Raw genomic sequence first — 27,552 nt, forward strand, 5'->3', positions numbered from 1 at the left:
ACAGCCTGCCTCGGGCAGGCTACCTAACGCGCTCCCGCGAGAGCTGCCTGCTGCAAGGAGAACTCATCCTGCTGACAAATTTTCATTCTTCTAGAGAATGCTGGCATTATTGCTTCTGCCTTGCAAATTAAGAAACCTCAGGAAAGCAGAAGTTGTTAACAGAAACAGTGTTGCTTGCCTCTACTTTATTTCTTACTGAGTAAAATTATTATAATATTGTGAGAATTTATTAAACCCACATATATTTTATCTGTATGTCAGTTCTGTTTGTCTTTGCTGCTTTTACCGTTCTGAAATGGGAATTGACTGGTATTGGATGAACAGGCTGCCCAGCGAGGTGGTGGAGTCACCATCACTGGAGGTGTTCAGAAAACGTGTAGCTGTGTCACTCTGGGACACGGTTCAGTGGGCATGGTGGTGTTGGGTTGATGGTTGGACTTGATGATCTTAAGAGGTCTTTTCCAATGTTAATGATTCTATGAAATCCAGTATATTGCCTGCATCAATCATACAGTGGGATCAACTGTACACAGAAATATGTCCTTTGCTTTGTTTTTCTTTCGCTTCCATAAAGGAAAACACAACCCTAATGGATATGAGACTGAAAATGTGAGAGGTGAACAAAAGCAGTACAATAAATCTGATGAACATTTTCAGTCTTGATTGTGGATCAGCATGAGGACGTGATTTTGGATATTCTGCTCAGTAAAGAGCGCATCTTTCCTAGGAAATACAAAATGAACCAAACAAGGAAATCCAACCCAGAAAAATGAATGTTCCTAAAAATAGAAAATAAGTATCTGGCTCCCAATCTAGCGCTGTCTTTATAAAAAGCGTTTGGGTGAAAGCCTTTTGGCACCACACCCAGAATTAAGAGCTGACTATCTTAAAAGCTAAATGGGCAGTCTGAGACTCGTGTTGACCAGAGGCCTCTGAGTAGAGGTGAAATATTGTCGGACTCGGTGCCAGTGCGTCAGCATACCTGACTGATGTTGTCATTAACATACAAGACTCCAGGCATTTCAAATCCACCCTGAATCAACACCCTGCCCTGGGGCCTGAGGGCAAGGTGTGCTGGGTGCAGGACCAGCCCAAAGAGCCTCATCACCCACGGATCACAGAGTCCATTTAATGGGGAGGAGAAGGACAGCCTGGGCATTCGGCAATTCAGATTACAACTCGGGTATTACCCGCCTCTCCCTCAAATTATAAACTTCACTTCAGTGTGGCATTTTTAAATGGAATAAAGAGGGAGAGGGATGAAAGAAATGGCAGTAACAAAAAGGAAAAAAGGCATCTTTTGTATTTTGTCTCCAGTTTTACAAAAAACTTGGCAGAAAGAACATGTGAAGAATGTGATTTTTCCAGCATTAGCTTCTTCTGTCTGAACTGCTCCTCTAAAGGGAAACTTGGCAGATATTTAAGAAAGAAACCCTGACAGCAGATTTAATAACATGAAATATGAGCAGAAGGCCTTATATAAATGAGGCAGGTCCCACGACATAAGCAGGTTTGAGGAGATAAACTTCACTTAAAGGAACTCACTTTTCCTAATCGACTCAATACTTGTGTGCTCCTGCGCAAGGAGCTATTTGAATGAATGAGGATTAAAACACTTAGAACGGCTCTTTGGTTGTGGGGAAGGAAGACAGAGAAATAAGTTACGCTCCCACAACAACAAAACCAGAGGGAAATGCCGACAAGGTCCATTTCAGGACAAGAAAGCAAGCAGGAAATGCCTTTTTTTTTTTTTTTCCCAGAGAGCAGATCTGATGCTTTATTATTAAATACATTAGTTCCACCTACTTGTATTACTAACCGTGCTTCAGAAAGTACAAAGGAACATTTGATTTGAAATCAGATTGTCGTTTTCTACCATTACAGAATGTTTTCATTCACTAATTTCGGGGGCAGACCCAGTGGAACTGCTGACACGTGTTTGGGTATGTGCTGCTCAGCTTGAGCAGGACGGTGGTAAGCCAGCAGGATCACAAGCCCTGCTGGAAGCCAGACGCTGCCTAGCAAGAGGGTAACGAGTGAAGCCGCAGTGAACTCTTCTTTAGAGACAACACAGTGAGTGAATGCATTACAGTTATAACCTCACAGTCATAAAAAGCCTCACTGAGCTTTTTTTTCTTTTTTTTCCTTTGCCGTTTCAGTGGCCAGCTGGTAATCCTACTCCTTCCCAAAGCTGGGGGAGAGCCAGAACAGACAAATCGTGACAGGAGACAATTCCGCATTGTTTTCTGTGTTCCAATCTAAGGTTGATCAGTTTTTCAGAGCAAAAGCATTGGCAGGAGAAGTTGGGAGCTTACAGGAATTTCCATAATATTTGCAGACATCGGAAAAGGGTGCCTGCGAAGACGGAATACGAGTGGTTCCTGCTTGTCTTCCCTGGTTGTCACCTGAGTTCGTTTCAAGGGGACTGGTTTAAAAATACGTGGCAGTATGGATGGACTGCCACATTTTTTCTGCTGCAATGAATTATTCACAGTGTGACATCAAATGTGAAACTTGCGTGATTTAAGCAAAGGACGTCAGTGTAAACGGAAATGAGAGACAAAACCTGCTTCTTATTAACCAGGGATTTTAAAATAACAGGACCTAAAGCTAAAGGAATGCCACAATGCTATATGTATTAATTTCCTGTTAAACTGCAGTGGACTGCGCAAGAGGTAGCTGCCATCTTCTAAAGAGAGGTACTTCTGGGAAGGGCTGTATAGTTTGCATGATGTTATATCAATTCAGAAAACACTTACCTTCAGTACATGTTTTAAAAACATAAGAAATTAGTAAAAAAAAGTTATGAAAAGATTTCATGAAGCCATTTTCTGCTATAAGGTTATAGCAGTTATTTAAAATCAAAAACCAGTTTTGCCTTAAGTATGACACTTTCAATGGTGTTTATTTCTGTTGTTGCAAAACAGCTTTTTCATTTTTTTATTTTGGCATTGCAAAATAGAAAACCGAATTTGCAAGATCTAAATAAAGCCCATTTTTATAAATGTCAAATGTTTTTAGAATTTTCCTTCACAGATAGATGTGAAATGTTGATTTTTACTTAAAAAAGGTCGAGTTTTACTCAGCATTGGTCCTATCTATACCAAATTTCAAAATCTAACACAAAATCGATTTTCTCTTTCACATTGCTGCAGTGTTGTTGTAACTCCATGGCCTAGAGACAATCACAATCACATTTTATAAATCTAGGCTTCTGTGCAAGACTTATCTTAAGGACTGAAGAATTCCAGGAAAAATGCCAAGGTTGCTGTTCCAGCATTATGAACATACCACACATCAACATAAATTGCTCACTTGAAAACACTGTACATATACAGGAGTGCTTGTGATTATTTAAGTTTGAAGGATAGCTTCTCGTAGCAAAATATTTAGTTGTGTAAAATCTTTGCATTAGTTTGACAGAGTAAAGCACATCGCAGGCACACTATTCTAGAAAATTCCTTTAGAAGGAGCAGAAATTCAACTACAAAGTAAGCAAGGGAAACAGAGTAAGAAGTCAATTATAGTGGACAGTAGGAAAAACTTTCCAAGAAAAGTTTTGTTATTCAGGGAACCTCATAATTTGATGAAAATAATAAGGATTTAGGAAGGACATGCTCACAGAAAGTAAAACAAGTTTTAGAATGATCTCTGCTCATTTCAGAGCATTTCCTTATTAGAAACATGAATTACAAAGGCTGAAAAAAACCTCTGTAGAGAAACGACATGTTTTGCAGGAATCTTTGCTGAAACAAGGGCAGCCGTTACACAATGAAAGTGGATCTTCAGACAAAAATTATCTTGATAGCAGTAAGACAGTAATTACCTTGGCGTATATGCAGCTTTCATTGAGTTTTTGTAGTGTGCAATTGCGTTCGCACATAGGGCACATGATGGTTTCATTTGCCTCGCAGATCTCTTTGCTTTAGTATAAGACAGGAAAAGAAAGGTTATGAAAAGGCTTTTAGCATTCTTAAGATTTTCTGAGGTTACGCCCTTCGTGGTCTCTATTTGTTAACAGTATGCCTAGACCACAAAAGTGGCTCAACAAAATAAATTAAAAGGGAACATTTGGCATGAAAAGCCTATTCCCAAATCAGTACCCTTAAAACTATGGGCCCTAGAGTTGTATGCAATATTTTGGGGCATCATGCTGCCCTCCTCACACTTGTGAATATCCCATCCATTCCCAAATTTCACAAACAGAAGAACAGAACGTTGTTCACTACCTGCCAACTCATTTACTGCATATTTGTCTAAGCAACATAGAAGATACCAAACCTTAAGACGATGGACATCGCTGGTGTAACTACACTGATTTCAATCAACTCATCCCAGTTTACATGAGCTGAAGGTCTGTTCCACAGGACAATCACATGCATATTTAGATCGGTTGGTCACATGTAAAAACCCACTGACCAGCATTTCTGGCAGAAGAATTTCCAAGTCTTTGCATTTTTATTTCCTACAGAAGAACTTATGTATAGGGCTAATAAAAAAACACTTTAATATCCTAACTTTGGGGAAAAATATCTTCAAACCACATTCTACTGCTTAAAGATGCTAGGATTCAGGGAAATGAAGTCACTGCCTTCATTAGGACCATTCACATTCAAAATGTAGTACCTAAGTGTCCTGACAAAGGTACAACAGAATTAACAGAAGTGCAAAAATGAATTTTAAGGCAAATTTTAACTGCATTGAGTAAGCTGCCCAAAGAAGCTCATCAATCACGCTTCCCTATCCTTTAGCAATGCTGACATGCCTGGAATGATCCTATGACACACTAGAAAAAAAGCAGTATAAACAAATGCCAGGAAATCTCTACTGATTTGCCTTAATAAACATTGCGCTTTCACTCTCCTCCTTATAAAAGCTGAATTTACAGTGCTAATGCTGTATGGAAGATAACGCTTATTTCCAAATGAGTGCATCTATTAAATCCTGACTGACATAGCAGTGAATAGAAATTAGATTCTGGTTGCCCAGATGTCACTTTTGCAATGTTTGGTCATACCTCACGTAACATCCGAATCACTAATTCACTGAAACCTTACAACATAAAGTGGACCTGACAAAAAAACTGCACTAAGTAACCCTTAAGTCAGAATGAACACAGACAGTCATTTCGGAGTCGTAGAGTAACAGAAGTCTTATTGTGTGTCACATGAGAGAATTTTCTTGCTTGCATTTTCATCCAAACGATTAAACACAGAAAATCATATACCAACAATATGTTATAATGGTTTGGCAACAGTACAAACTGTTGTCAAATATAAAGCCAAACTGTACTGTGCTTTGAATTTAAATTCAACATTATAAATGTTCGATTTTCTGGATTCTATACCTTGACTTAAAGTCTTGGTTTGCTTTTACTAACACAAAGTTCCACAAAATTACACTGAGAGCGACAGGTCACACGCGTTAGCACTACTCCACGAAGGCAATGACGTTTCTTACACAAGTGCTCGTGACAGGCGCTCTGTTAACTCTCACGCAATTCAAATCTTCAGTGCAACAGAGCAAAGTAAGCGTCTTTGTACTGTCCTCACTTATACATCTGAAATCTGACCACAGCCCGTGGTGCAAAGCCACCTCAAGCGAGGCTGTGCTCGTGCCTGGCCGTTCCGTTTGACTGACAACAAAGGGACAAACTTACAACAGGGATAATTAATGATATGTATAAACCCATCAGAAACAAAACTCTTAAAACCATCAGATTTATTTTTCCATAGATTAATCAACATGTAATAGCTTAACATCTAACTTGAGAATAAAGATAGGTAATAGATATGGCACAGAATTGGTTGAATGCAAAGAACCCAGACGAAGGCACTTCTAAAGGACTATTTCAGCCCTCCCCTATGACAACCACTTCCCACTTCCCCCAGTTTAGCTCAGGCGGGGCAAATGGATCCCAATATAATTAAAAGTGTATGAAACAAGAATGAAACATGTTCTGCATTTTTATTTCTGCATGTCTGAGTCACAGAATCACAGAATCACTAGGTTGGAAAGGACCTTTAAGATCATCAAGTCCAACCATTAATCCAGAACCACCATGTCCCCTAAACCATGTCCTGAAGTGCCACATCCAAACGTTTTTTGAACACTTCCAGGGATGGCGACTCCACCACCTCCCTGGGCAGCCTGTTCCAATGCCTGACCACCCTCTCAGTGAAGAAATTTTTCCTAATATCCAATCTAAACCTCCCCTGGCGCAACTTGAGGCCATTTCCTCTTGTCCTATCACTAGTTACTTGGGAGAAGAGACCAACACCCTCATCGCCACAACCCCCTTTCAGGTAGTTGTAGAGAGCGATAAGGTCCTATGAATATAACCCAAATACTCTAGAAGCTACTGTGGAATTTCTTCAGCAGAGATCCCCTGGATTTTCCTCTTGGTTACCTTCATCTCACAACTGAATCCTGCAACGAGCTGCCGACACCACAGTCTCAGTACCCTGACGGACCTCGGTGCTGGCTCCTGGCAAGCACAATATTATTAAGCTTTATTCCAAACCCATGCAAGAAAAAGAACGTCTTCCATTCCAACACGCTTTCAGTAACGCTGCCTGTCTTATGTACTTGTTTTGCGATAGGAAATAAAAATGTTCTTAACGGTGAAGAATGGAGAAACTGCTCTTTCTAAACACAGGACATACGTGCATATTTGTCTAGTCCCTGACACCACGGTGTGCGTGCAGGATTTTTGACTTCCCATCCTATTTCACCTTCCTCCTCCCTGCACAATACACTTGAATCATGGAAAGATTCAGTCAGACCTGAAAGTTTATTGTTTCCTGAAAACCGTAACGAGGAAAGGAGAGAGAGACTATGCCAAGGAGTAAAAGGCAGTGTGAGAGGGACACTCGCCCTGGGAAAGAAGCAAGGGTACCACCAAAAGGGAGCAAATATGCTCCATTTCCGACTTGCTTGTGGCAGCCTGAGATGAACTATACAGAGCATCTTTCCCTTACACAGGGCGCAGGGGCTGATGGCCTCGTGCCAGGCTGAGATGGGGTGCCAGTGCAGGCCAAAAGATATATATATTTATATCATTTTTAATATATATATGTAAAAAGAGCCACCCGGTATCAGGACAGACCCCGGGCACGGAGCAGAGGCAGGCACTTGTAAGCAAGACAAACTAGTCTTAGGTGTGACATCATTCTGCGTAACCCTCGAATTATCGCTGCACAACACCTATGGCTGGCATTGCAAGCAAAGTTTGGCTCTGTGGCAATGTACATGTATTTTCTTATTCCTTCTCTGCTGAAACTGTGCTGGACCTCAGTGGAAGAACAAAACGATCGTCATCTGCCTGCAGCCACTGGAGCAGGGCTCACGGCAGCTCCCGGCGCCTCAGCAGTGAAGGGACGTCACCGCATGCTTCTGCAAAAATAATTTGATCTGTCAGCAAGTTCAAATTTTGTGGTACACATGACAGAGGAAGAGTATTTTTTTTTTTGACAGAATTTATCATACTGTAAGTCAACACTTCCTAACGTCCACGGATTCCCAGTAACAGGCATTAATAGGGTGTAGCACACTGAGTAATACTGAATCTGGGGCAATGTGGCAGTTATGACATTGCCATAATGCCCTGGCACAAGGCTTAAATTCCTAATTGCCGCTGGGTTTCCTGAGTCTAGATTTTGTCAGAATAACGTAACCGACTCCGTTTCTTCCTGACGGCTGCTGAACGTCGCGCTTGCATACTGCGGTAGCTGCAGTGCTCAAAATCAAATGATGTATTTTAAAACTGTTATGGACATTTATCTAGAAGTTTTCTTTAAGTGACTGCAGAAACACTAGATAAATAATCTCACAGTCCCAGAATACGGCAAGAATAAGAACATTTAGGTTGTACAGTCTGTCTGCCTGCTAATGGATGACTCCGGTCTGCTCTAGGTAGGAGGTTTCTGTCTAACCCTCACTAACCCCTTCCAGGCTAAGTAAGCAAATATGGCAAGGAGCAGCATCTGTTATCACTGACCACTAGAATTAATTAAGTACACAAGGTGATGCAGAAAACATCTACATATGTTTTATCAGGCCAGTCACCACCAGCTTGAGTTAGTTAAGCTCTGTTCTTGAACCCATGTCTCACAGCAAGCCGTACTAACTCCATCACAGCAACGCATCGGTACAACAGTATCGTATCACGATTAACCAGAGGGACCGAACAGATTCACACCAAAGGCAGAGGGGACCTTCTGCCCAGAGTTAACACATCCAGATTGCAGATGTTTCGGGGCTGCCACAGAGCACACGGCTGGGGCTTCTGCACTAACCCACGCTCTGTCAGTATTCGGGAATGAACACTGGCTAATGTTAGCTGTAACAAATACGTAAATACGCCCCTCTCCTTGTAGGCATCTAGGGCTTAAATGGTGAATCACCAAACTTTCAGGCTCTTGCTTCTGGATTAGAGTCCCGAGCCCCTGATGGGCTCTGCCTAGCACAGCATGACACTGAGGCACCTCAGGATGGGACCTCCATGGGGGGACAAACAAAAATCTGCATGTTCCATCTGCAGCTGCTCAACAGCAGCCAAGGGGAAAAACTCAGGACAGGAAAACATGAAAGCTAGCCTACCTCTACCCTCCTGTGATTTATACCCTGCAACCTTCTGCAAGCAAGATAGCTGTTAACTCTGTTAAAAGAACTAAGCAGCAGTTGTATCTCCAAGTCTTCTTGGGAGAAGCGTATGACACAGAAGCACATAATAGCTGACAGTTTGAAAAAATTAAATTCTTTGAAATACTGTTCTTTCTCTTGGGGAATGTCAGTGCCACATCTTTTTCTTCCACAAGGAGTGCCTAAAATATTAAGCTATACCCTGATAACAGTAGATTATGGCACTTTGTTTTCCCCTTGTTGAAACCGTGCCATTGTACATGTGAAGAATACAAGCTTCCCAGTTCAACAGTTCTAGTCCCTGTGTTCTAAGAAGAGGCTGATCCTCTACTTTATAGCCATTGCATTTTATGGACATTTATAGTGCAAAACAATCCTAGCACAGAGAACAACATCCTAAAGTCAGCATAGTTTCCTGGCTGATACATTTACTGCTTTTAATGCAGTTTGAAGTTGTAAAGTCTCTCAGGAATTTGCTGTACAAAAGCAAGCCAAGGCTAAAAAAGCCTTAATTACAGCACTGCAGAATATAACAACTCATATTGAAATACAAGATAAAGACAATTCCACAAAGAAAACATAAAATAGTCCTGCTCAAAGCCCAAGAAACAACACTTCCTATCAAATCCTGACTCCGATTATACTTACAGCCTAAGCATCCAAACTGCTCGGAGCAACACTGGTAACTGTAAGAGCACTGATACTGTTGTGTCTGATGACATCTAATGGAAAACTTTGTAATAAGGGTGCTTCCCCTGAAACAGTTCCTAAAAATACAGTCGGCACTTAACTCGAGCACCTTCGCTACTATTTCTAAATTGACATAAACCCCTCTCAGAGCAAAATCACAAGTGGGAAACTTGGAAACTATCTTAATCTCATGTGCTTGTAATTTCCCCGAAGCTGGGTCTCCTGGCCGCAGTTTACACTGACATAGTTAAGAATTTTGTTAAGACTCAAACTTTGCCACTATTACCACTGTGAGAAAAAAAAGGCATAGACAAAAGTAAGTTGAAGTTCAGCAACTGTACTAGACTCTGGAAGTTATAAACAAGACGGAGGTAAAGAGGGAGTAAGCCTGACTTATCATCCTATAGCCTTGACTAGAATGGCAACCGTTGCAGTACCTACAACATTAGAATCGGTACTTGCTGTTTTTCCTTACAGAACGGGAATCACTGCAATGCAGTGGTAAGAGCATCTACTGTGAATGGTGTGCATCCAGCTTGATGCAAAACAGATACACAAAAGAGCACAGTGTTCTATTTGGTTATTTTTACGTGATTACCATACCTGGAAAGCATTTATAAGTATAATCATGATCTAAGTTGTGCCACGCTGTTCTTAATTTTCAACAGGCTATTATGTTTTAAAATGAGATTTTACCTTACTTGGCTGGAATCCATTGTAAATAATCCATAGAGGAAAACAAAGAGCCCAACGAGGGCAGCAGGAATAAGCATTCCAGTATACCACCCCAACCAGGCAAAATACAGTCCAATTTTTTCACCAAAATATCGCCTACATGAAAAAGAAACACATACATTGTTTAAAGTTAAAACGTATGATGACCTCTATCTATCCTCACAGTAGTAGAATAATTCTAATGAGGAACTACCATTACAAGTTCTTATTAAAATTATTGTCCGTTTACCAAAACGTTTCATTTCAGGCTAGCATAACATTCTAGTGACGTAAATAACAGACTTACCAGGTATTTTTTCTATTATATTTTCTAAGTATATAACTGAAGTGCTCTGTAATGTTCATGTCCTTGCAATGACTAAGCAGATGTACTAGTTTCAACATTATTAAATGTAGGACATTTTATTTGCACACACAGAGACAGATATACACACACAATCTCTGGAAAGGGATAAAGTAAGTTGGTATGACCTATGTATTCCGTTATAAAAAGCATTTAGGATAGATAAACACGTAATATGATATATTTCAAACTATTATTAGAGAAAACAATGGATTGAAAACACAAGTTGAAGATTGTGCTTTAATTCTTCAAAACTTGGCTATCAGTTGCTGGAAGAGATGAAGCAGCAGTGATCACAAAGTCAGTCATGGATTTTGATCAGCACAGAATTGTCCCATGGCACTTGCTCAGCTCCACAGCCTTCAGTGGAACAATACTGGGCATAACGATGAGTTATGACTGTCAGATCAGGATTAAAAACTGGCACCAAGGAAAACTGAATTATTGTATTCAAAGTCAAAGATGACGAAAGGATGAAACTCAAACGTCACAATTATTTAACTTCAATTACATTATTTCTCTGCTTTACATTTGGTACTCTATGACATTAATTATCAGATATATAATTAGGCTGCATTTTCTCTCCACTGGATCTGGTAACTGAGTCTCTGTGGAGGTAACTTGTTTGCTTTCGAAGGTGCTCTCATGAGGGGCAAGTGCCTCTGATCAGCAGACCACTTCATGGGTTTGTGTTCTAAGTTTCTCAATGCAAATTGTCAAGCAACTGCATCTACGTGCCTCTTATGCAGCCTCACTTGAAACTACCAGGCCTGCACAGAAGACCATGCAAAAGAAGCAACTTAAAGAATTTCGGTCTTACCTGCTGATACTGAATAGCTAAATTTTACAAGAAAGCATAAGGACAAGGAATTTACCAGTATGGTTAATACACTGTGTCCAGGTTGGTTTTATCACAGCAAGAAGCTACTCTTCAAAGTACTAATACCTGATTAAATCGAGCGGCTGGTATTTGTACCACATTCCCCACCGTGCCCAGCGCTCATATAAGAGGTGTCTGTGATTCTGAGCTCCGTGTGTTTTGATGGGATGTCTGCTTTTGTGGCTTCCCTGAAAAACATAAGGAAATAAAAGTATATTACTTGGTATTATGGAAAATACACGAATTTCATAGGTATTTGGATATAATTTTAAATGAGGTGTTCAATATTTTTAATAAATAGGTCTCATATTACGGACACCTCTAGGACATGTCATCTGGAGCTAACACGTAAGCCTGACGGAAGAGACACGGTTACATATGTTCTGAAATGGGCAGTTTCCCTAAGAATTAATGATAGAACCATATTAGTACAAGAATATAAAACACTACTCATCTGTTTATATGGCTTCAAGTATAGTCTCTCTATTTCACTAATATGTGCTTATTTGTATGCTTTCACCTATTTCAGTTTTTCAACATTTTTCATGAGGTATTTGTGGTATCTTTTTTTCTCTCCTATAAAATTTTAGAAGTTTCCGGTATGTCAGCTCGGTTCTCCTCTCCTAGACATTTTCTATGACTTCATTTGACTCCTGTTTAAAAATATAGAAAAACAGTCTTTCTGTGGTACATATTTTCTAAGATGACGGAAACAACAGAACTGGCATCATTTTGAAGCTACACAGGACTCTCGGAGGCATTAGAAGCAAAGCGCAGTCAGTCTGACCCAAAAGGAGTCCTTCCAGACTGCCCGACCTCCTGGAAGAATAGCCTCATGCTCAGCAGTTGAAAGGTGACACACAGATTTGCTAGAACCATCCTAAGCAGAATCTCTCATATGTGTAACTGTACTCCAATTCCGAAGCAGGACACGTCCTTTAGTTGAACCATCTCCCCCCAAAAGACCCCACCACTCAGTTATGGTAAAGAAAATCCTTCATCAAATAACTGCAAGTGAGCCAGATCGTTTCTTGGGAGGAGAGCAGAACTCCCCAGAGCCGTACTTCAGAGTTAGCAATCAGACACGTTTTTGACCCTGGTAGATCCATGTAACTCAGCCATTAGATTTTTATCATTTATTTGAAATCTTGAGCATTCCCCGCAACTGAAAGAACACTATTTACTTGTTGCAATCTGCTGACCCTCTGGTTTAAGAATGAATTAAAACCAGAGCTAAACAGAGCAGAGTCCACTGAGTCATTTCTCATTGCAGCCCAAAGCAGCGCACCAAAAATGTCAACAGAGTGAGACCTTTGCAACACCTAGGAACAGAACATCGATTTTCACTGCTCATTGTGGAGGGGTTGGGCTAGCTGATCTTTAAAGGTCCCTTCCAACCCAAACTATTCTATGATTCTGTAACTTATTCTCACAGTCATGTGGATGAACGACTGCAGTGCACAAAGCACTACCCAGTATTGCTTTTATTTTTTTTTTTTTCTCCCCCTGCTTCTTTTTGCACTGTTTATCCATAACAGACTTCAAGTCTCAGTATACCCACTGGGACTAATTTTTCACTCATTTGCTTGTGTGATAAAGAAAAAATTAAAACAATAAAAATAAAAATTGAGAGTGTTCAACCACTAGCCCCAGTCAAGCAGCAATTAAGGTAAGAGTGGCTTAAAAATATGACTTCATTAACCTTAATGGAAACTTTGAAACAGTAGTTTATGCCGTAACAGAGGAACATATACATAAAATGGATATGACAGCATGCTTTGCCAGCCGGAGAAAGCTTCACAAGTTTTTCTGGTGCTTCACAAGATTTCTGGTACTTCACAAGCTTTTCCCTGAAGTCAGCAATGCACAGCTGAAGTGTTAAAAGTGATGTTCCATTATTTATCGAAAACACTCCTTGTCTATATTCCCAGTATTTAATTATTAACACTGTACAAAAAAATTACTCTCAGCAATTTGTAAAGCACAGGTCAGTCTTTTGAAACATGAGACCAAGTCACAATATTCAGCCCGAGCAACCACAGAGTTCGCAGCCGCAGTTACCACGCTGCTGCTGGGCACTGGAAATGGCTGAGGACATGTGCCTTGCTGCTTTCTTTTCAAGACACACAGATTGTCTGAAAACCCTCTGAAGTCAAATGCAAGTTTTTCCTTTACTTCACAGGTTTAGAGTCTTCAGTAGACTTTAACCTACTGAAAAAGATATTGGCAAGTGGAAGTTATCCAGAACTATTCAGAAAAGGCTAAACGGGAAAGAATTAACCAGTCTCCCTAATGGTGATCAAGTGCACAAGCTATTAGAAAAACAGAACATTTTGTAGGTTGCAGGCAAAAATAATTTAATACAACAACTGGAACAATTTGCAACAACCGATATTCTCATTAAGAACTCCACAGGCAATGTCCGGTTCATAAAACTAAAAAAAGAATCATAGTATTCTAGTTCAGCAAGAAAACGCTCCAGGAGGTTATTGTAATACATTATGTAAGAAAAATTTTAAAAGCAATATTAAAGTCAGAGCTATAAATAAAAAAAAGTCTCAACACATTACAATAGTGAATCACAAGTTTGCAGGACAAAATTAAAAATAAAGTTGGATCTCAAAACATCAGTGCAAACTTTAATTTAAATGTAAATGCAAATACAAAATCAAGCAGGTTACCTCATGTGGTGGAAATGCTGCTTCATACGTTCCATTATTTAGTAATCTATTAATACCTACAAAGAAAAAAGCAGTAGTTCTGGTATCAGGGTTTTATACACATTTAATTTCAAGCAGTACGAATTTTCAAGTTAGATATTGAGAATGTAACTTAGCATTAGATGCTGAGGAGGCTGCGAAACATGACAAGAATCGATAACCCCACCAACTGTTTGCGAAGGTCGCGTCGATCCCTCGAAACTTCTGGCTCTGTCAAACTACAGCAACTTTCTGAGGGCCAACGTCTGCAACTTTCCTCTCAGGGTTGGGTGCTCGTGCCAGATCAAGCGTGAGAAGATAGTTACCTTCACGTTGTATTCATCAGGGCACAGGACACAGAGTTTACGGGTGACGAGATGATCTGACATACACAGAGGGTGGTATGGACAGACAACCCTTGAGGCAGCAGAACCCCTGCACAGCTAAAAGCTAACCTGTTGTTATTTTTAAATGTAAGCCAGCTGAAGGAGTTGTGTTGGAGCAGTGCTCTGCACCATATTGGCTACAGCATTTTGGATCGGTTCCCAGAGCCTTCCTAAAACCAGATTTGTTGTACTATCAAAGCATATTATCAGAAATAAATAACAAGTAACAATTAATAATTATGATAAAAAGATCCCAGAGCCTGTAAGAGCACACCCATAGCCAAGAGTTTCCCTGAGAAATAAATACGATTTCAGATTTGTCCACTCAAATATACAAATTATGCTAAACTAACCTCGTAATGAAATTTGCCACCATCAACTTCAAAGGCATTAAGTTTGAACCCTTGCTTTCAATGTTTTTCTTACTACTGCTTTTCTTCAGAAACTCAGGTAACAACTTTCTGTAATTTCTATTATGTTCATAAGTATGTCTATATATATTTAATTATTAATTTAATTCCTGCAAAGAAAACAGGAAATCATACATACATCCCCTGTTCATTGTAAATGAAAATGAATAGTTGGACCTTCTAAAAAATAACACTGTAACAGGAGTGTTGATATACACTGAATTTGGTCTTCAGATCTACTGTCTCTGAGTTGCACGGAGACCTCAAATAAGTTAAGTGTAGCTCACATTGACCCTGCTGGACTGGAACTGCTGGGTAGTAGCAGAACTACTAGGACCAGTCCTCAAAAACACTCAACAGTTTCCTGAGGTATATATTATCTTTATTGTGGCTCTTGATCACGTGAAGTTATCATAATGTCTCCACTTTATTTTAAGGAATGAGTAATTAGGTGAAAATACTGCCATTTTTCACTGAGTTATTAAGAAAATAATTCATGTGACATTCCCTCAACTTTGTTATCGAGCAAATAAGAAGATTTCAATGAGCGGCAAAATTAGTTGAGTTTACTCAAATGATCCCTTTTCAGGCAAGTAAAGATACAAAATTTTTATAGCTTCAGGTAGGAAAAAAATACAGCATTCTCACCCATTTTGGATTTTCCATCTTCATACTTAGTTCTCTGTAGCATGTGGTGCACGATTCTACTTCTTGTGGAATTGCTGAAGAAGCTGTCTTTGTTGTTTATTGTAAAACTATTAAAATAATGAATGTCTTTTAATATTCAGAACAATGCATGGGTGTTGAAACATTGCTGCTCAAGTGTTTTCTGCTTACAGTGATTTATTCAATCTTTATCCTCCTCGGTTACTGCACAAGATATAAGATTTTACATCCCTAGAGCACCTTCTCAGGTCCAATAAATTTATCATCATCACAGATTATGGTTGGGAAAACAGAGTAACTAAAGGTAAATTCTAATATATCCTACTATACAGATAATTTCTGTTCTAGATATAATTAATTAAAAAAAAAAAGAGCTTCAGAAGCAGTGGTTCTTCTCAAATTCAAGTTACTTATGAGTTGGCAGATGTCTGTGTCATGGAACTACCAAACCTACTATTTAGGAAAAAAAAGTTATCTCCATGCACCAGATGCTTGAGGGGCAGCTCCACAAGCACTTTCCCTCAGAGAATCCTGGGATTGAGCCAAATAAAGCATTATTTCCCAGATGGCTCTGGATTCTGGACGCCAGAAATCTGACATGCAGGAGCTTTTGCCTACTCAGCTGTGCCAAAAGTGACACTATTACAGTCGACAACGTCAGCTGAGCGGGTTGAGAAGTAACACCAAAACCAGGTGATTGATCCAATGCACTATAGTCAGCTACTGGCGGGGGGGGGGGAAAAGAGATTATAATGCAATTACTGCCTTTCCAGGGTAAAGTCAGTCCACTACCACATAGCTTCTTTACTGAGAAGGAAAAAAACCCACTTATTTAGCCTAATTTATACTTGTACTTTAAATGAACTTTTCTCTCCTACAAGAATTATCACAAAATATTTTAAAAGTGAATAGACAGCCAAAATTTTAAAATCTAACATTTTGGGTCCTGAACAAATTTGTGGCACAGTTTAACTACATCACCATGAACATGCTGATTTGAATACATACAGTTTTGATTTCGTGTGTGTATATATATATTTATACTTTCAGAGACAAAAGATCTGATAAGAAAGAATAAAATAATCACTGGATTTAGCTTGCCTCCAGGTGTTCCCCATTTCAACACCTGTCTCAGGTTTTGCCTAAATAAAATGTGTAATTAACAAAGCAAACTTGAGCAAGTATTTGCATTTTGTAATGTAGTGGAAAGAAAACCTTCTAAACCAAAAAGGCAGCGTTCATTTTTCAAATTTCTGCCTATACTACTGAATGACCATCCAAGAGCAAGTAACAGAGAGTAGATTTTGGCTTTAAGAGAAAACCCATCGAAAACGTCAAATATGATACTGGGTATTTGCCAATGACCATCTGTTAATGGCTGCCTCTATGGCACTTGCTTAGAAGTGAGAAAATAAAAAAATCCTTGTGGTCTCTGGCACTGCCTTTCCCGTTCCAGCACTCACTGGTGTATGCGTGCACGGCTAAAGGGTGCCGTGTAGCAATCTGTTTCCTCCAGATCAGGTAGGGCCTCCTTATCAAGCTTCATTGGATTTCTGGGCAACCAGCTCTTCAGTTCTCTCATATTCCTCTGCAAACTGAGACAATAAGAAAGCAGATTTACACCTTCTCACCTCCTTGTTATTTTGATCTCCAACATTGCATATTTAGTGACATCATACTAGAAGTGAGATGAAAGCAGGAAATTTCCACATCAAGTAACTAAATGAAAATAACGAGTTAAAGAGCAAAATTAACGCTATTTCTTGCCATCTGTCTTGCACACTTTACTTGAGCACAACTTACCCTCAAATTAGTGGGATTATGGTTTGAGATGGAACTGGAGTGTTGAGTCTGGGGAAAATAATTTTCCAAGGTGCTGCATCTGGCAGAACTGTGAATGCTCATGCTTTACTCAAGAACGTATCTTAATTACTTTCTCTAGCTCCACGGGACAAGGCAAGTGTAACTCCGCATCCCTCCCTTGTCTGGCAACTCCGACACTGAAATTCATAGACTTTGAAAGTAAATACGAGACTGCTCAGCATCAAATTTTTAAGGTCTTCTGATTTCAATAAAGCCTTCCCCTGCAAAATTTTCCTCAAAATCCAAGGGCTGATATTGCCTTACAGCACAGTATACCTAAACATCAAATAAAGGATACGTTGTACAGATATGGTTATATGCGATTTAGACAAAAACCCTAGGTATGGCTTCCTGCAGTTTCCTAAAAATTGACACTATAAAAGACAAGCAAAACATAATTTTTTGTATTCCAGATTAGATTATATACTGGCAACATAAAGGGCTTTCTTCTATTAGCAGCTTGCCTAAATAGTGTCTCAGGACATGGTTTATACAGGGGTGAATCTAGTGAAGTGCAGTTAATTTTCAAGCAAATGATAAAGTTATCTCCTTATCACTTCAATTTTGCACTCCTTGCTGACCGATGTGTTTTTCATATTCAACTTGCAATGAAATACGGGTATTTAAGGAGTAGGTCTCGTATTAAAGGAGTGCTGTATTATGATACTGTAAGCATATCAAAGATCCAGAAAAAGCCTAAATTTTAGAAAAACGTTCCCTACATAATCTTTTTTTCAGTGGGATTTGGGCCTTACTCAGTGAACATGTATGCATGATATAAGGCTTATATATCGCATATCCACAAAAAGTGTAAAGCTAAGTATCAGATTTTTTAATCGAGGTGAATACTTAATTGCCTGTGCTAAGCAGGAGCACAGCTACCCATTTCATAACTCAGAGTAGTAAGTGATGACCCAGTAAGTGGCTCTCAGGCAAAGTGACCTTTGTGAAAACGTACCTCTTATTATCAACATCAGCAAAGAAAGTTCTACCCCTATTTGACGCAGTGTCAGACGGAAATCTAAGCCAAACGTGGGACTAGAATTTTACATTTACATTTAAGATTCTCAGAATTTTCTTGTTGCTATATACTGCCAAGGTATTGGTGCTCACTCTGTATGCAACCGGTACCGCACTTGAGGGACGCCACTCTGACACTAAGCATTATCAGCCAAAGAACACAACTGTGTTCGTAGAGCTGAAACACAGAACACAGTTCCCAGGCAGGTGCATCCCTTAAGTGCCTCCTTTGCTCAAATAATACCTTACTGTGTGAGCTGATTATTGGTTCCAGTGGAAGTTCTCTCGGTACAAAGTTATACGCAGTGCATTTAAGTGCTTTTCACTTTATTTTCTTCATCGTTGTTCTGTTGTACACATGCTGACTTTTTTTAGAATCAAAACCCAGGCTTTTCTTAATGGGGAAAATATGCAGGTGCATCAGGAAGAAGAACAGAAAAACTTGATCATTTTCCCCCTCGAAATACGTAAAAAACTAGTAGATAATTATTGTCTTAAAGAAATTAGGTCATGTTTAAAATTAATGTCTGCTCCTTTTAAGATGCAAAGTAATGAAGAACAGTAGTGGAATAAATTAAAAACTATGTCCACATTACATTTGCAATTTCTTTTCTGAAGCAAAAAGGCTTTTTATCTAAGGTATGATTGCTTTTTCATTACGTCAGTTATGGCTGATCACTCCAAAACTTAGTGCCTTCAGAGAGCATAGAATATTTCAACTGAAAAGTACCTCCCTGCCATGTATAAAAATAATCCAGCAGGAGAGACCTCTTTTCTTGGCTTAGATTATTTTATGGTTGAAGAAGAAACTTAAGTTTCATGGAGCTTTCATTCAAAGCGATAACAAATTTAAAGACAAATTTTTGTCTAAATCATAGGACTAAGTATCAGCAGTTTTACTCAGAGTGGCTTTTCTAGGTCAAAAGTAACAGTTTAAATGGATTCCTGACTTAATCTATTCAGTGTAGTCTATTTAACAGGAGTAAAAGCAGACAGAGCTGGTCTGATGAAGCCACTCATGAAGTCAGGAGTTCGTGCAATGAGATCAAAAATGTCCCAGTGGAACAGTGCTGCCAAGATACGGGCTGCTGCTGCACGTACGCTCCCACTGAAACCACTCCAGCCGGCATATACACACATACGCTTTATTATTAGACAGAAAATTTAAAATATTATGAAGATGCCTGTAATTTCAGCTTTATTCAACTTCCGTGTTCAACTGTGCTCTTCTATTTGGTTGGTGGTTCTTTTCTGCAGAACTAGTAATCCTTGCAGATCACACTTACTCGGCGCACTGCAATGCAAAGAAACACAGCGCAGGTGAGTTTGGAGTTATCTGACCAGAGGCTCGGAAGGAGACACCATACCGGTCATGTCAGGTATTTTTGACAGCAGTCACCTCCCAGTAGTTTGCTTCGTGTTTGCGCCTCTCAGGAAAGGCCAGAATGGTCAACCAGATGCCTCCAAATGGTATCTTTCCATGTTTTGTAATGGGAAACGCGGTACAGTTGAAAAATTCAAGATATGGACAGAAACACCACCAAAAAAAGGAAAAAAAGTGGTACTATATTTGTTCAATGGAACGATAGTAACAATTTCACTTCAGTGTGCAGACTGAAATCCAAAAGGTTTTAAAAGCCTTTTGCAAAGAAAACTTACTGCAGCTCAGTTTTCAGCTAAATCAAGTAATTTTTGGTTCTCTATCCGGAGGAGCGTAAATTCATTTCAACGTTTCAGGGGGCAGTGTGAAGCTGCATACTAAGGCAGCTATCTTTTAATTTTCTTTTCCTCAATGCCATTCTTAATCAGCATGAAATCGGTGCGTCTGGTAAGGCAGACACCAGACTGATTCATTAGATTATTCAGTCTTATATCTGAGAGCTCAGACAATTTTTGACACCTACATTCTCTACTTGCATGTCCCACTTCTAGCAACTTCCTTCCCTTTGAAAAGATGTGTTGAAATGTTGCTCTTAAGGAGCATCACAAAATCATTTCTGTAGTGTGCGCCTATGAATGGAACTCAAGCTTCACAGGATTAGGTACAATGCTACGGTGTTTTTTTAAGCTACGTAAAGAACGAAATAGAGGAATACCACATAGATACCACATATAAGATAGACAGTGTGCCAGTAAGCATTACCTTTATCTTCCATGCTCCTAATAATCTTTTGTAGACTTTTTAAAGGACATCTATAGATACATACATTTACCATATAACCATATCAATAAATTCAAGGAAATGTAGATGTCACAGCAAGGTCTAATATAGTAGTTTTACCTCATCTTCTTAAATTACAGAAACTCTCTATAGCTTTAAAATTTTACCTTTGATATACAAAGATTTTAATATCATTCTTCATCGTAGCTCTTGTAAATTCCACTTAAGTTAGAAATATTAACAAGATTTGATAAATTACAGAGAAGCATTTAAGTTTGAAAAGTTGTAAGATGCAAAGAAACAAGGATAGTCGTAGCAGTTAAAACGATGAGATGTGATGACAGCAATTTTTGGAGTTAGCTTTCATTTTAAGAGATAGCTTCTTTTTCTTCTTTTTCACACTATTACTTTGCGCTCTGGGTTGTATAAAGTGGCAGAGGAAATATTCAGAAAAATATTCATCCCCGAATTCTCACAAAGTAAATCACAAGTAAAAACATTTGCCTCAAATGAAAAATCAATCTGGCACAAAAATTGTTTATTCCCGGGTTCACAGGTACTGTGCAACTTCAATTGCACGTTTCAGGCATTTGTCCTTCTAAATAAGGAAAATAAATGTATTTCATATCTAGGACTCACCAGATGGATTACAGATGAAGTGAGACAATTTTGCAGTAAAGCTTGTTGATTTTGCCTTTGCATTACAAAGCACATCACTTACATTTTTCATAACGCACACTAAAATGGAGCAAGCATGTGAATGACTGGGAAGAGGAAAAACTGCAGTTGTAAATTTATGTTATAGATTTGTTCATTTCAATATATTTTCCCCGATTATGCTTAAAGTTTTCTCAGTTTACTTTTCAACAGTGCTACTGTTCAACAGTTCTATTTTTGTTAGCTAATCATCTTGCAAACCGATATGAAACTACTTAAACTGTTCCTAAGAAATAAGGAGAGCTCTTCATCACTTGCAGTAACAACAGGAGAACCTAAATCAAATGCAATCTCATCTCAAGATCCATCTCGAGAAAAGCTGCGGTAGAAAACTCTTTCAGGAGATTTCCCTCATGTAAAAAGTTTCATCTCTTTTGCAGGTAATTAGGATTTACAAGACATCATTATGTTTGACTAGAGCAACGGGGAGTGCTCACAGTGTCCCCCATTCCCACTCCCCAGCTCCCCCAGGCTCCTTTCGGCCGCTGCCGTGGCCTCTCCCGGCTGACAGAAGCAGCAACAACGGCAGCAGCCGCCGGTGAGGTTTGCAAATATCTGCCTCCCAGAGAGGTAAACAGCTTTTACTGCAGTGCACAAGTTATTCTGTCAGCTATCAAGTAAAAATAAAAAACACGACTTTGGTATGTGGCATAGATTTAGTCCTGACCACCAGGACGTGCATGAGAGAAATTACATTTGCATGTCTAAGGAAATAGCTGACTACCAGAATCTGAGACATGCACCCAAAAGTACCTTCCATGCTAAAAAAAATATGCCTTGGTAACAGCAGACATAACTGTAGAGATAGCTCCAGCATTAAATCTTTGCTGCCAGGATAAGGCCTTTTGGTTTTTTTTTTTTTTTTTCCCTGGCATAAACACTTTTGCATTTCTAAAATGAGAACTGGCAAGGCTTTAAAGTACTGCGTCTTGTTACAGATGAATATTTTATCACTTTGAGCTAGCATATTTTGAGATTTCAGGAAAATAGTCTAATTTTCCAAGTTTCCTGGATAAATTTACAACTGCAAATGGATTTTCTTTAGCAGGGTGACCACCTGACAAAATTAGAAGCTATACATCACCCACCAACCTGCCCATGGTTTTGCTCCTCCAGTCAGTGTAATAACATTTTTTCCTGAAAGAACAGTAAAAAGCAGCTGAGAACAATCAAGAAGACAGTTGAAAAGGACATACACATTATAAAAGAATGGGTCATTTTAAAACATGCATTTTCATAGGCAGAAAGGTGAAAAACACTTAAACAAGGCAACTGAAATAGAGTAAGTGATTAAAATGCTGGGATTTCACATATTTCCAATTTCAAAGTTTGTTCCTGGGTCAAAATTAAGTTTTAGATTTGTGGCTAATAACAGTAATAATAGCAGCTAATCAAGAATTCATTCATGAGACACCCATCAGACAGGGTTCAATGGTGTCATGCTAGTATTCATTTCATGCGGTCTTTCTTAGCTTTTATTTCATAAAACTCATTTTAGAAGACTCACCAAGGCTGCCATGCTATTAAATGCTTTATGCACTCTATGCATTAAATACCACAAGCACTTAACGCCATTAGATCTATCTTCATTCTCTGAAGTGGTACACCATCACCTTCCCTTGACATTTTGCATCCAACTGAAGAACAATACACAGCCCTAAAAATCTAAGAGTACTAACTGCAACAAACAACTTTTATGTTAACAGTTCTTTTCTCTCTATCCTTCACTGCTTATAGAAACTTCGAGAAACAAGATCAGAAATTCTCAGTAAAGTCTTCTGAGAACAGTTATTTTGAAACCATGGAGACATACTTGCTGCAATGTAATATTTTACACGTCTAGTTTCTTTTTTTTTTTTTTTCTCCTGGCCTCTTCCTGTCATTTCATGTCACATTTCACCTACACAAAGACCTTGATCTTGCAGATTCCTGCGGGTATCTGTATCTACCATGGCACTCATCTGGGGATAGTGAAGTTCAGCATCAGGGGCTTTGCTCCTCGCTTAGTTCATCTTCTACTTAAAACTTGCCTAAATCCTTTCTATTTCTGCAAGGTTTATTTTTTAGGAGGAACTAAAACAAGCTTATTTGGATACATTAACATAAAAGTTTAACATTATTTTCAGTCAATATTTTACACCCCCGTCATCCCCTTTCTAACACACACAAAACCACTACTTTCACTCTGGATCCTTCTCCATCACTTCTTAGCCTAGAACCATTCATAGTCAACAATACCTGCAGCTACTCATCTGGGCAGTATATGAGATTGATTAAAGTACGTTACTTACATTAAAGTAACAATGAAATGACTACAGGAAAAGGAGCGGGAATGAAATGTTGCCTAGAAAATACATGGCCATTGGCAAACGATGTATCTAGCAAGCTGCAGGCTGCTGGCAGCCTGACGCTTGGTACTAACTGGGCAGAACTGTAAACAAAGCAATGAAGAATTATTAAAGGATTTTCTGACGTTACATTTTTTAACAAAACCCTTCCCTCGTTCCCTTTAACTGCCCTTGGCAATTGTTTTGCACAGATGGAGTCCAGCTAAGCTACAGATACAACTAAATTATTATTGTGTGTAATGAATAAATATGTGTCACAAGAGATACCTGTAGACACCGAGAAAATTAACCTTTTGTCTGAGCTTCCGAAATATATGAGAGCTTCATTTCTACTGACAGACCACATACTTAACAAAAATACCTATAAATATTTTTTAAAAAAAGTGTAATTCAGTCATGGGCTAACCTTGGTGCTAACATAAATCCTGTTTAAAACCATATACAACAGTGATTACCACCGAGTCTTTTGAAATGCTAGAAAAATTTCCTTTTGTAATCGAAACACTGAAATTCCATTTATATTACATATATGACATATACTACATATCTGCCAACACATTTAGGTATAATGCCATGCTAAAACAGTTCTGGGATGCTGGGTGGTCCTCTGGGTCAGAAAAAAGCAAATTTACTTTTCAGCAACAGAGAGAAATACTTCTAAACCCGAGTAATAGTTCTACTGAGTTTGTTTAGATTCCTGGATTGAGCAAAATGAACCGAAAAAGTATGAGTTTACTTCTTCAGGTATTATTAATATATGCTACTGACATAAAGCATATTTTAGCGACCATAACCGAAAGCCAAAAGTTTGCAACGCAGTGCCGGGGAACAAGGCTGCACTGCACTGAAGTACTGAAGGGAAGGTTAGCTTTCTTCTTCAATTTTATATTAAAAATGGACAGTCAGAAGCCACCGATAAATCACATCATCATCATCAGGTTGGAAGGGACCCATAAGGATCATCAAGTCCATCTCCCTGCTCCTCGCAGGACTACCTAAAACTACCTAAGGACTACCTAAAACTTCTTGGGAGGGAAGGACTCTAGTTCCTTGTAATCATGGCAGAATTGTATGATTTGAGCTTCCTCTGTCCACTGAATGGAGAAAATAATTACCTCAGGAAAACAACATATGCCATCTAGTTAAGAAAGGTTTGATTTAAATAAGCAAGCTCAAGACTTAAAACAAAAGTGCTTTTGAACTTGTAATTAAGGAACATACAATAAATTCTAAAATGTGTGGTCACAAGATGTTGTTACAGAAGTATAGATGACTATTCTTGCATCCATGAAAAGCCATCAGGGTTAATATGAAGAAAGATGAAGACATGAACTCTGCCTCAGAAAGTCTCTAAACCACAGCCTTCTGGAAAGAGAGAAGGCATCATGGAACGCTGCTCTAGATTTCCTGGCTTCTGTACTGGACACTGTAAACAGGCTGCTGGCAGAGCAAAACAGACCTTCGTTCTATTCTGCTACGTCCACTTTGGGTTCACAATAAAACTGTGTTCACTTTTATTTTTTTTAAAGTATGGAAATTAAAGGAATAGCTTATTTGAAATGTTCTCACAAGTTTTAGATTGCAATTTCATTTAAATTTCCTATTAAAAGCTTTTTAAAGAGAAAAGAAATGGTAATCAATTTACTATTTTTCAGAGTTCTATTATGGAGGTAGAGGTGGACAGTGGGCTTTTTTCTTACCAAATAAATGTATTTCATTCTACAGCAACACTGCCGAGAAGGTGAAGCAACAAAATTTAGCATTTTATCTACTATTGGTATACTGAACTGAGTGGGATAAAAAAAAAGTTAAAGCAACAGCTCAAACAAACAAACATGTATCAGAGACTTCGGAAAAAAAATATTTACATGTCAGTTAATAATACAATAAACAAACAGGACTTTGAATACCTTCCAAATAAAGTAGTATTGCAAGTCAGCCCTTCTTTTTTTTTTTTCTGAAGAGTACTACTGATTTGTGAAATTCCTAAAACAATGAAGGATTCAAACCATTGTGAAACCCTAACTTAATTTTATGACTTCAGGTACCAAAAGCAAGAAAAGCAAGAACTATTTTTGCATTGGAATTTAGATTGTTTGTGTGTGTGTACACACATATGTCAACAGTTCTATATTTAAAATGTTGACAAGAATTATTCAAACTGGAGAAGCTCAAATGGTACTGTAATAATATTCTCAAACATATCGAAGATGACTGTTACAGAAAACATTTTTTTTTTTTATGGAAAGGACTTTGAAGGCTTAATAGGTTGATATGGAAACTCAGTATAGAGCTGGGTATTTGAAACGAGTTTTGAGCAAAGGATGCTTCACGATGACTGTTTCTGGCTTAGGACCAACGCAAGAGAGCCACATTGCGATAGCTGAAGTCAGCAGGGACGTGAATTGCCAAGTGCTCTATCTCTCAAGTGAGAAAGGAGTGCTGTGAGGGTATTCTCCGTCAGTCACACAGCTTTGGCATCTGGCTACCACTTCAACTCCTGAAGAGGTCTACAGTACACTACATGCTCTTCTCCCGCTGGAAGGACATTATTAATTGATATGAAAAAGGACATTTTCTCCTTTAGACACTTCTGTATTATTGCAGGAGATATTAAATTGTCCTACAAATATATGTTTTCGCAACAAATATTTGTTATTTGATAGAATTTCTTTAGCCCATAGACAAGGAACTCAGTTCAGCTCCTTATTCTGCCAAAGGGAAGCTAGAGGACCAAGAAATAAAGGCACCTCATTTTTTCCAAAGTATGCCAATATGTGTTATATTGGAGACACAGAAGCACCACCTATTTCTGTCATTTCACTTGTCTTTGGGTAAGACTTCAGAAATACCCTAAAATCACGGAGAATACTTGAGCTCCGATGAAGAATACCTGAAACTCTGCCAAGGACATTCAAAACAATGTGTGAACTATTAGCAGTATTTTCTAAGGACACCTGCTCGATTTGACTTGGAAAGTATGCTTGAAAACAAGTACTGCAGGTAAATGTGAAAACAACAGTGCCTATTATTTGTTTCTCCTCTCTCCATATCATTTTAATAAATTAAATATAAGCATGCCCAGCCACAATGCAGCAAAGACTGCATTTTAGCCTCAAGGCAAGTAATGAAGTTTTAATATTAAGCATTAAATGACAAGTTTCTTAAAATAGTTTCCACAATACCTGAAAGGCATCCTGATGTTCATTCTTTCTGCGTATTTGCACAACGTCTCCCACGGACAGTGAATTTTAACAAACATGATATCACTGTTTGTAACAGCTGGCTGTAAAGAGCAGTAACAAATAAATACATATTAATAATTCAAACCTCTACGGCATCCACCTCTCTAAAAGCATTCTTCTTCAGGGTCAAATTCTGCTTTTAGCCCTGAAGTGGCCATGCAAGTCTGAAAACACTCTAAGTGCTCTGAGCTAGACAAAGGAAAATTAATAACTTTTTTCTCTCCCAAGCCCTATAATATGAGTAAACTAGTAACTGTCAAAAGGAATCTCTAGGGCAGATCTTTGCTCATAAACACAGCAGAAGTAGAGATAGGCTTTATGCAGCATTTTTTGACATGGAATAGATGAATTAATTTTAAATCCCCTCAAATCATCTTAGATGAGCAGTCTGAACACCATCCTGTGTGTCTCCCATTTAAGGAGAATAATGCTCAGCTGCTAGAGACGCAAGAACAGCGGAGAGAAGGCTGCAGGTCCCACTCTGCCCAAATGGCACCTCCAGGGAATGGTTAAGCAATTGCGGTATCTGCTACAAACTCATAAGCGTGATCTCTGTATGAATTGAGATTTTTTTGTAAAATTACCAGGAATATTCTACACAAGTGTTCTTCATCGCTAATTTATTTGTACACAAAACAAGAGTTTCAGCATTACAGGTTCCTATACTTATCTTTTCTTATGAACACTTCAGTTCCACACCCTTCTCCCAGATGTATTTGCTTGAGTTTTTACAAGTAAATATTTTG

General features: G+C 38.7%; 1 protein-coding gene across 2 annotated transcripts in view; it reads right to left on the bottom strand.

Moving 5' to 3' along the window:
* Positions 1-27,552, bottom strand: part of ANO3 (anoctamin 3) — a gene marked incomplete at both ends in the record, with an annotated part of 202,382 nt that overhangs the window by 31,669 nt on the left and 143,161 nt on the right. For both annotated transcript variants that reach the window (XM_082001050.1, XM_082001051.1), the window contains 8 exons: positions 3,827-3,923; positions 10,030-10,164; positions 11,358-11,479; positions 13,973-14,028; positions 15,435-15,541; positions 16,916-17,047; positions 22,306-22,350; positions 26,747-26,847. In XM_082001050.1, coding sequence (XP_081857176.1) covers positions 3,827-3,923; positions 10,030-10,164; positions 11,358-11,479; positions 13,973-14,028; positions 15,435-15,541; positions 16,916-17,047; positions 22,306-22,350; positions 26,747-26,847 — 795 coding nt within the window. The remainder of the gene's footprint in view (positions 1-3,826; positions 3,924-10,029; positions 10,165-11,357; positions 11,480-13,972; positions 14,029-15,434; positions 15,542-16,915; positions 17,048-22,305; positions 22,351-26,746; positions 26,848-27,552) is intronic.

The sequence above is a fragment of the Phaethon aethereus genome (genome assembly GCF_964289735.1).
Source record: "Phaethon aethereus genome assembly, chromosome: 5".
Classification (NCBI taxonomy): domain Eukaryota; kingdom Metazoa; phylum Chordata; class Aves; order Phaethontiformes; family Phaethontidae; genus Phaethon; species Phaethon aethereus.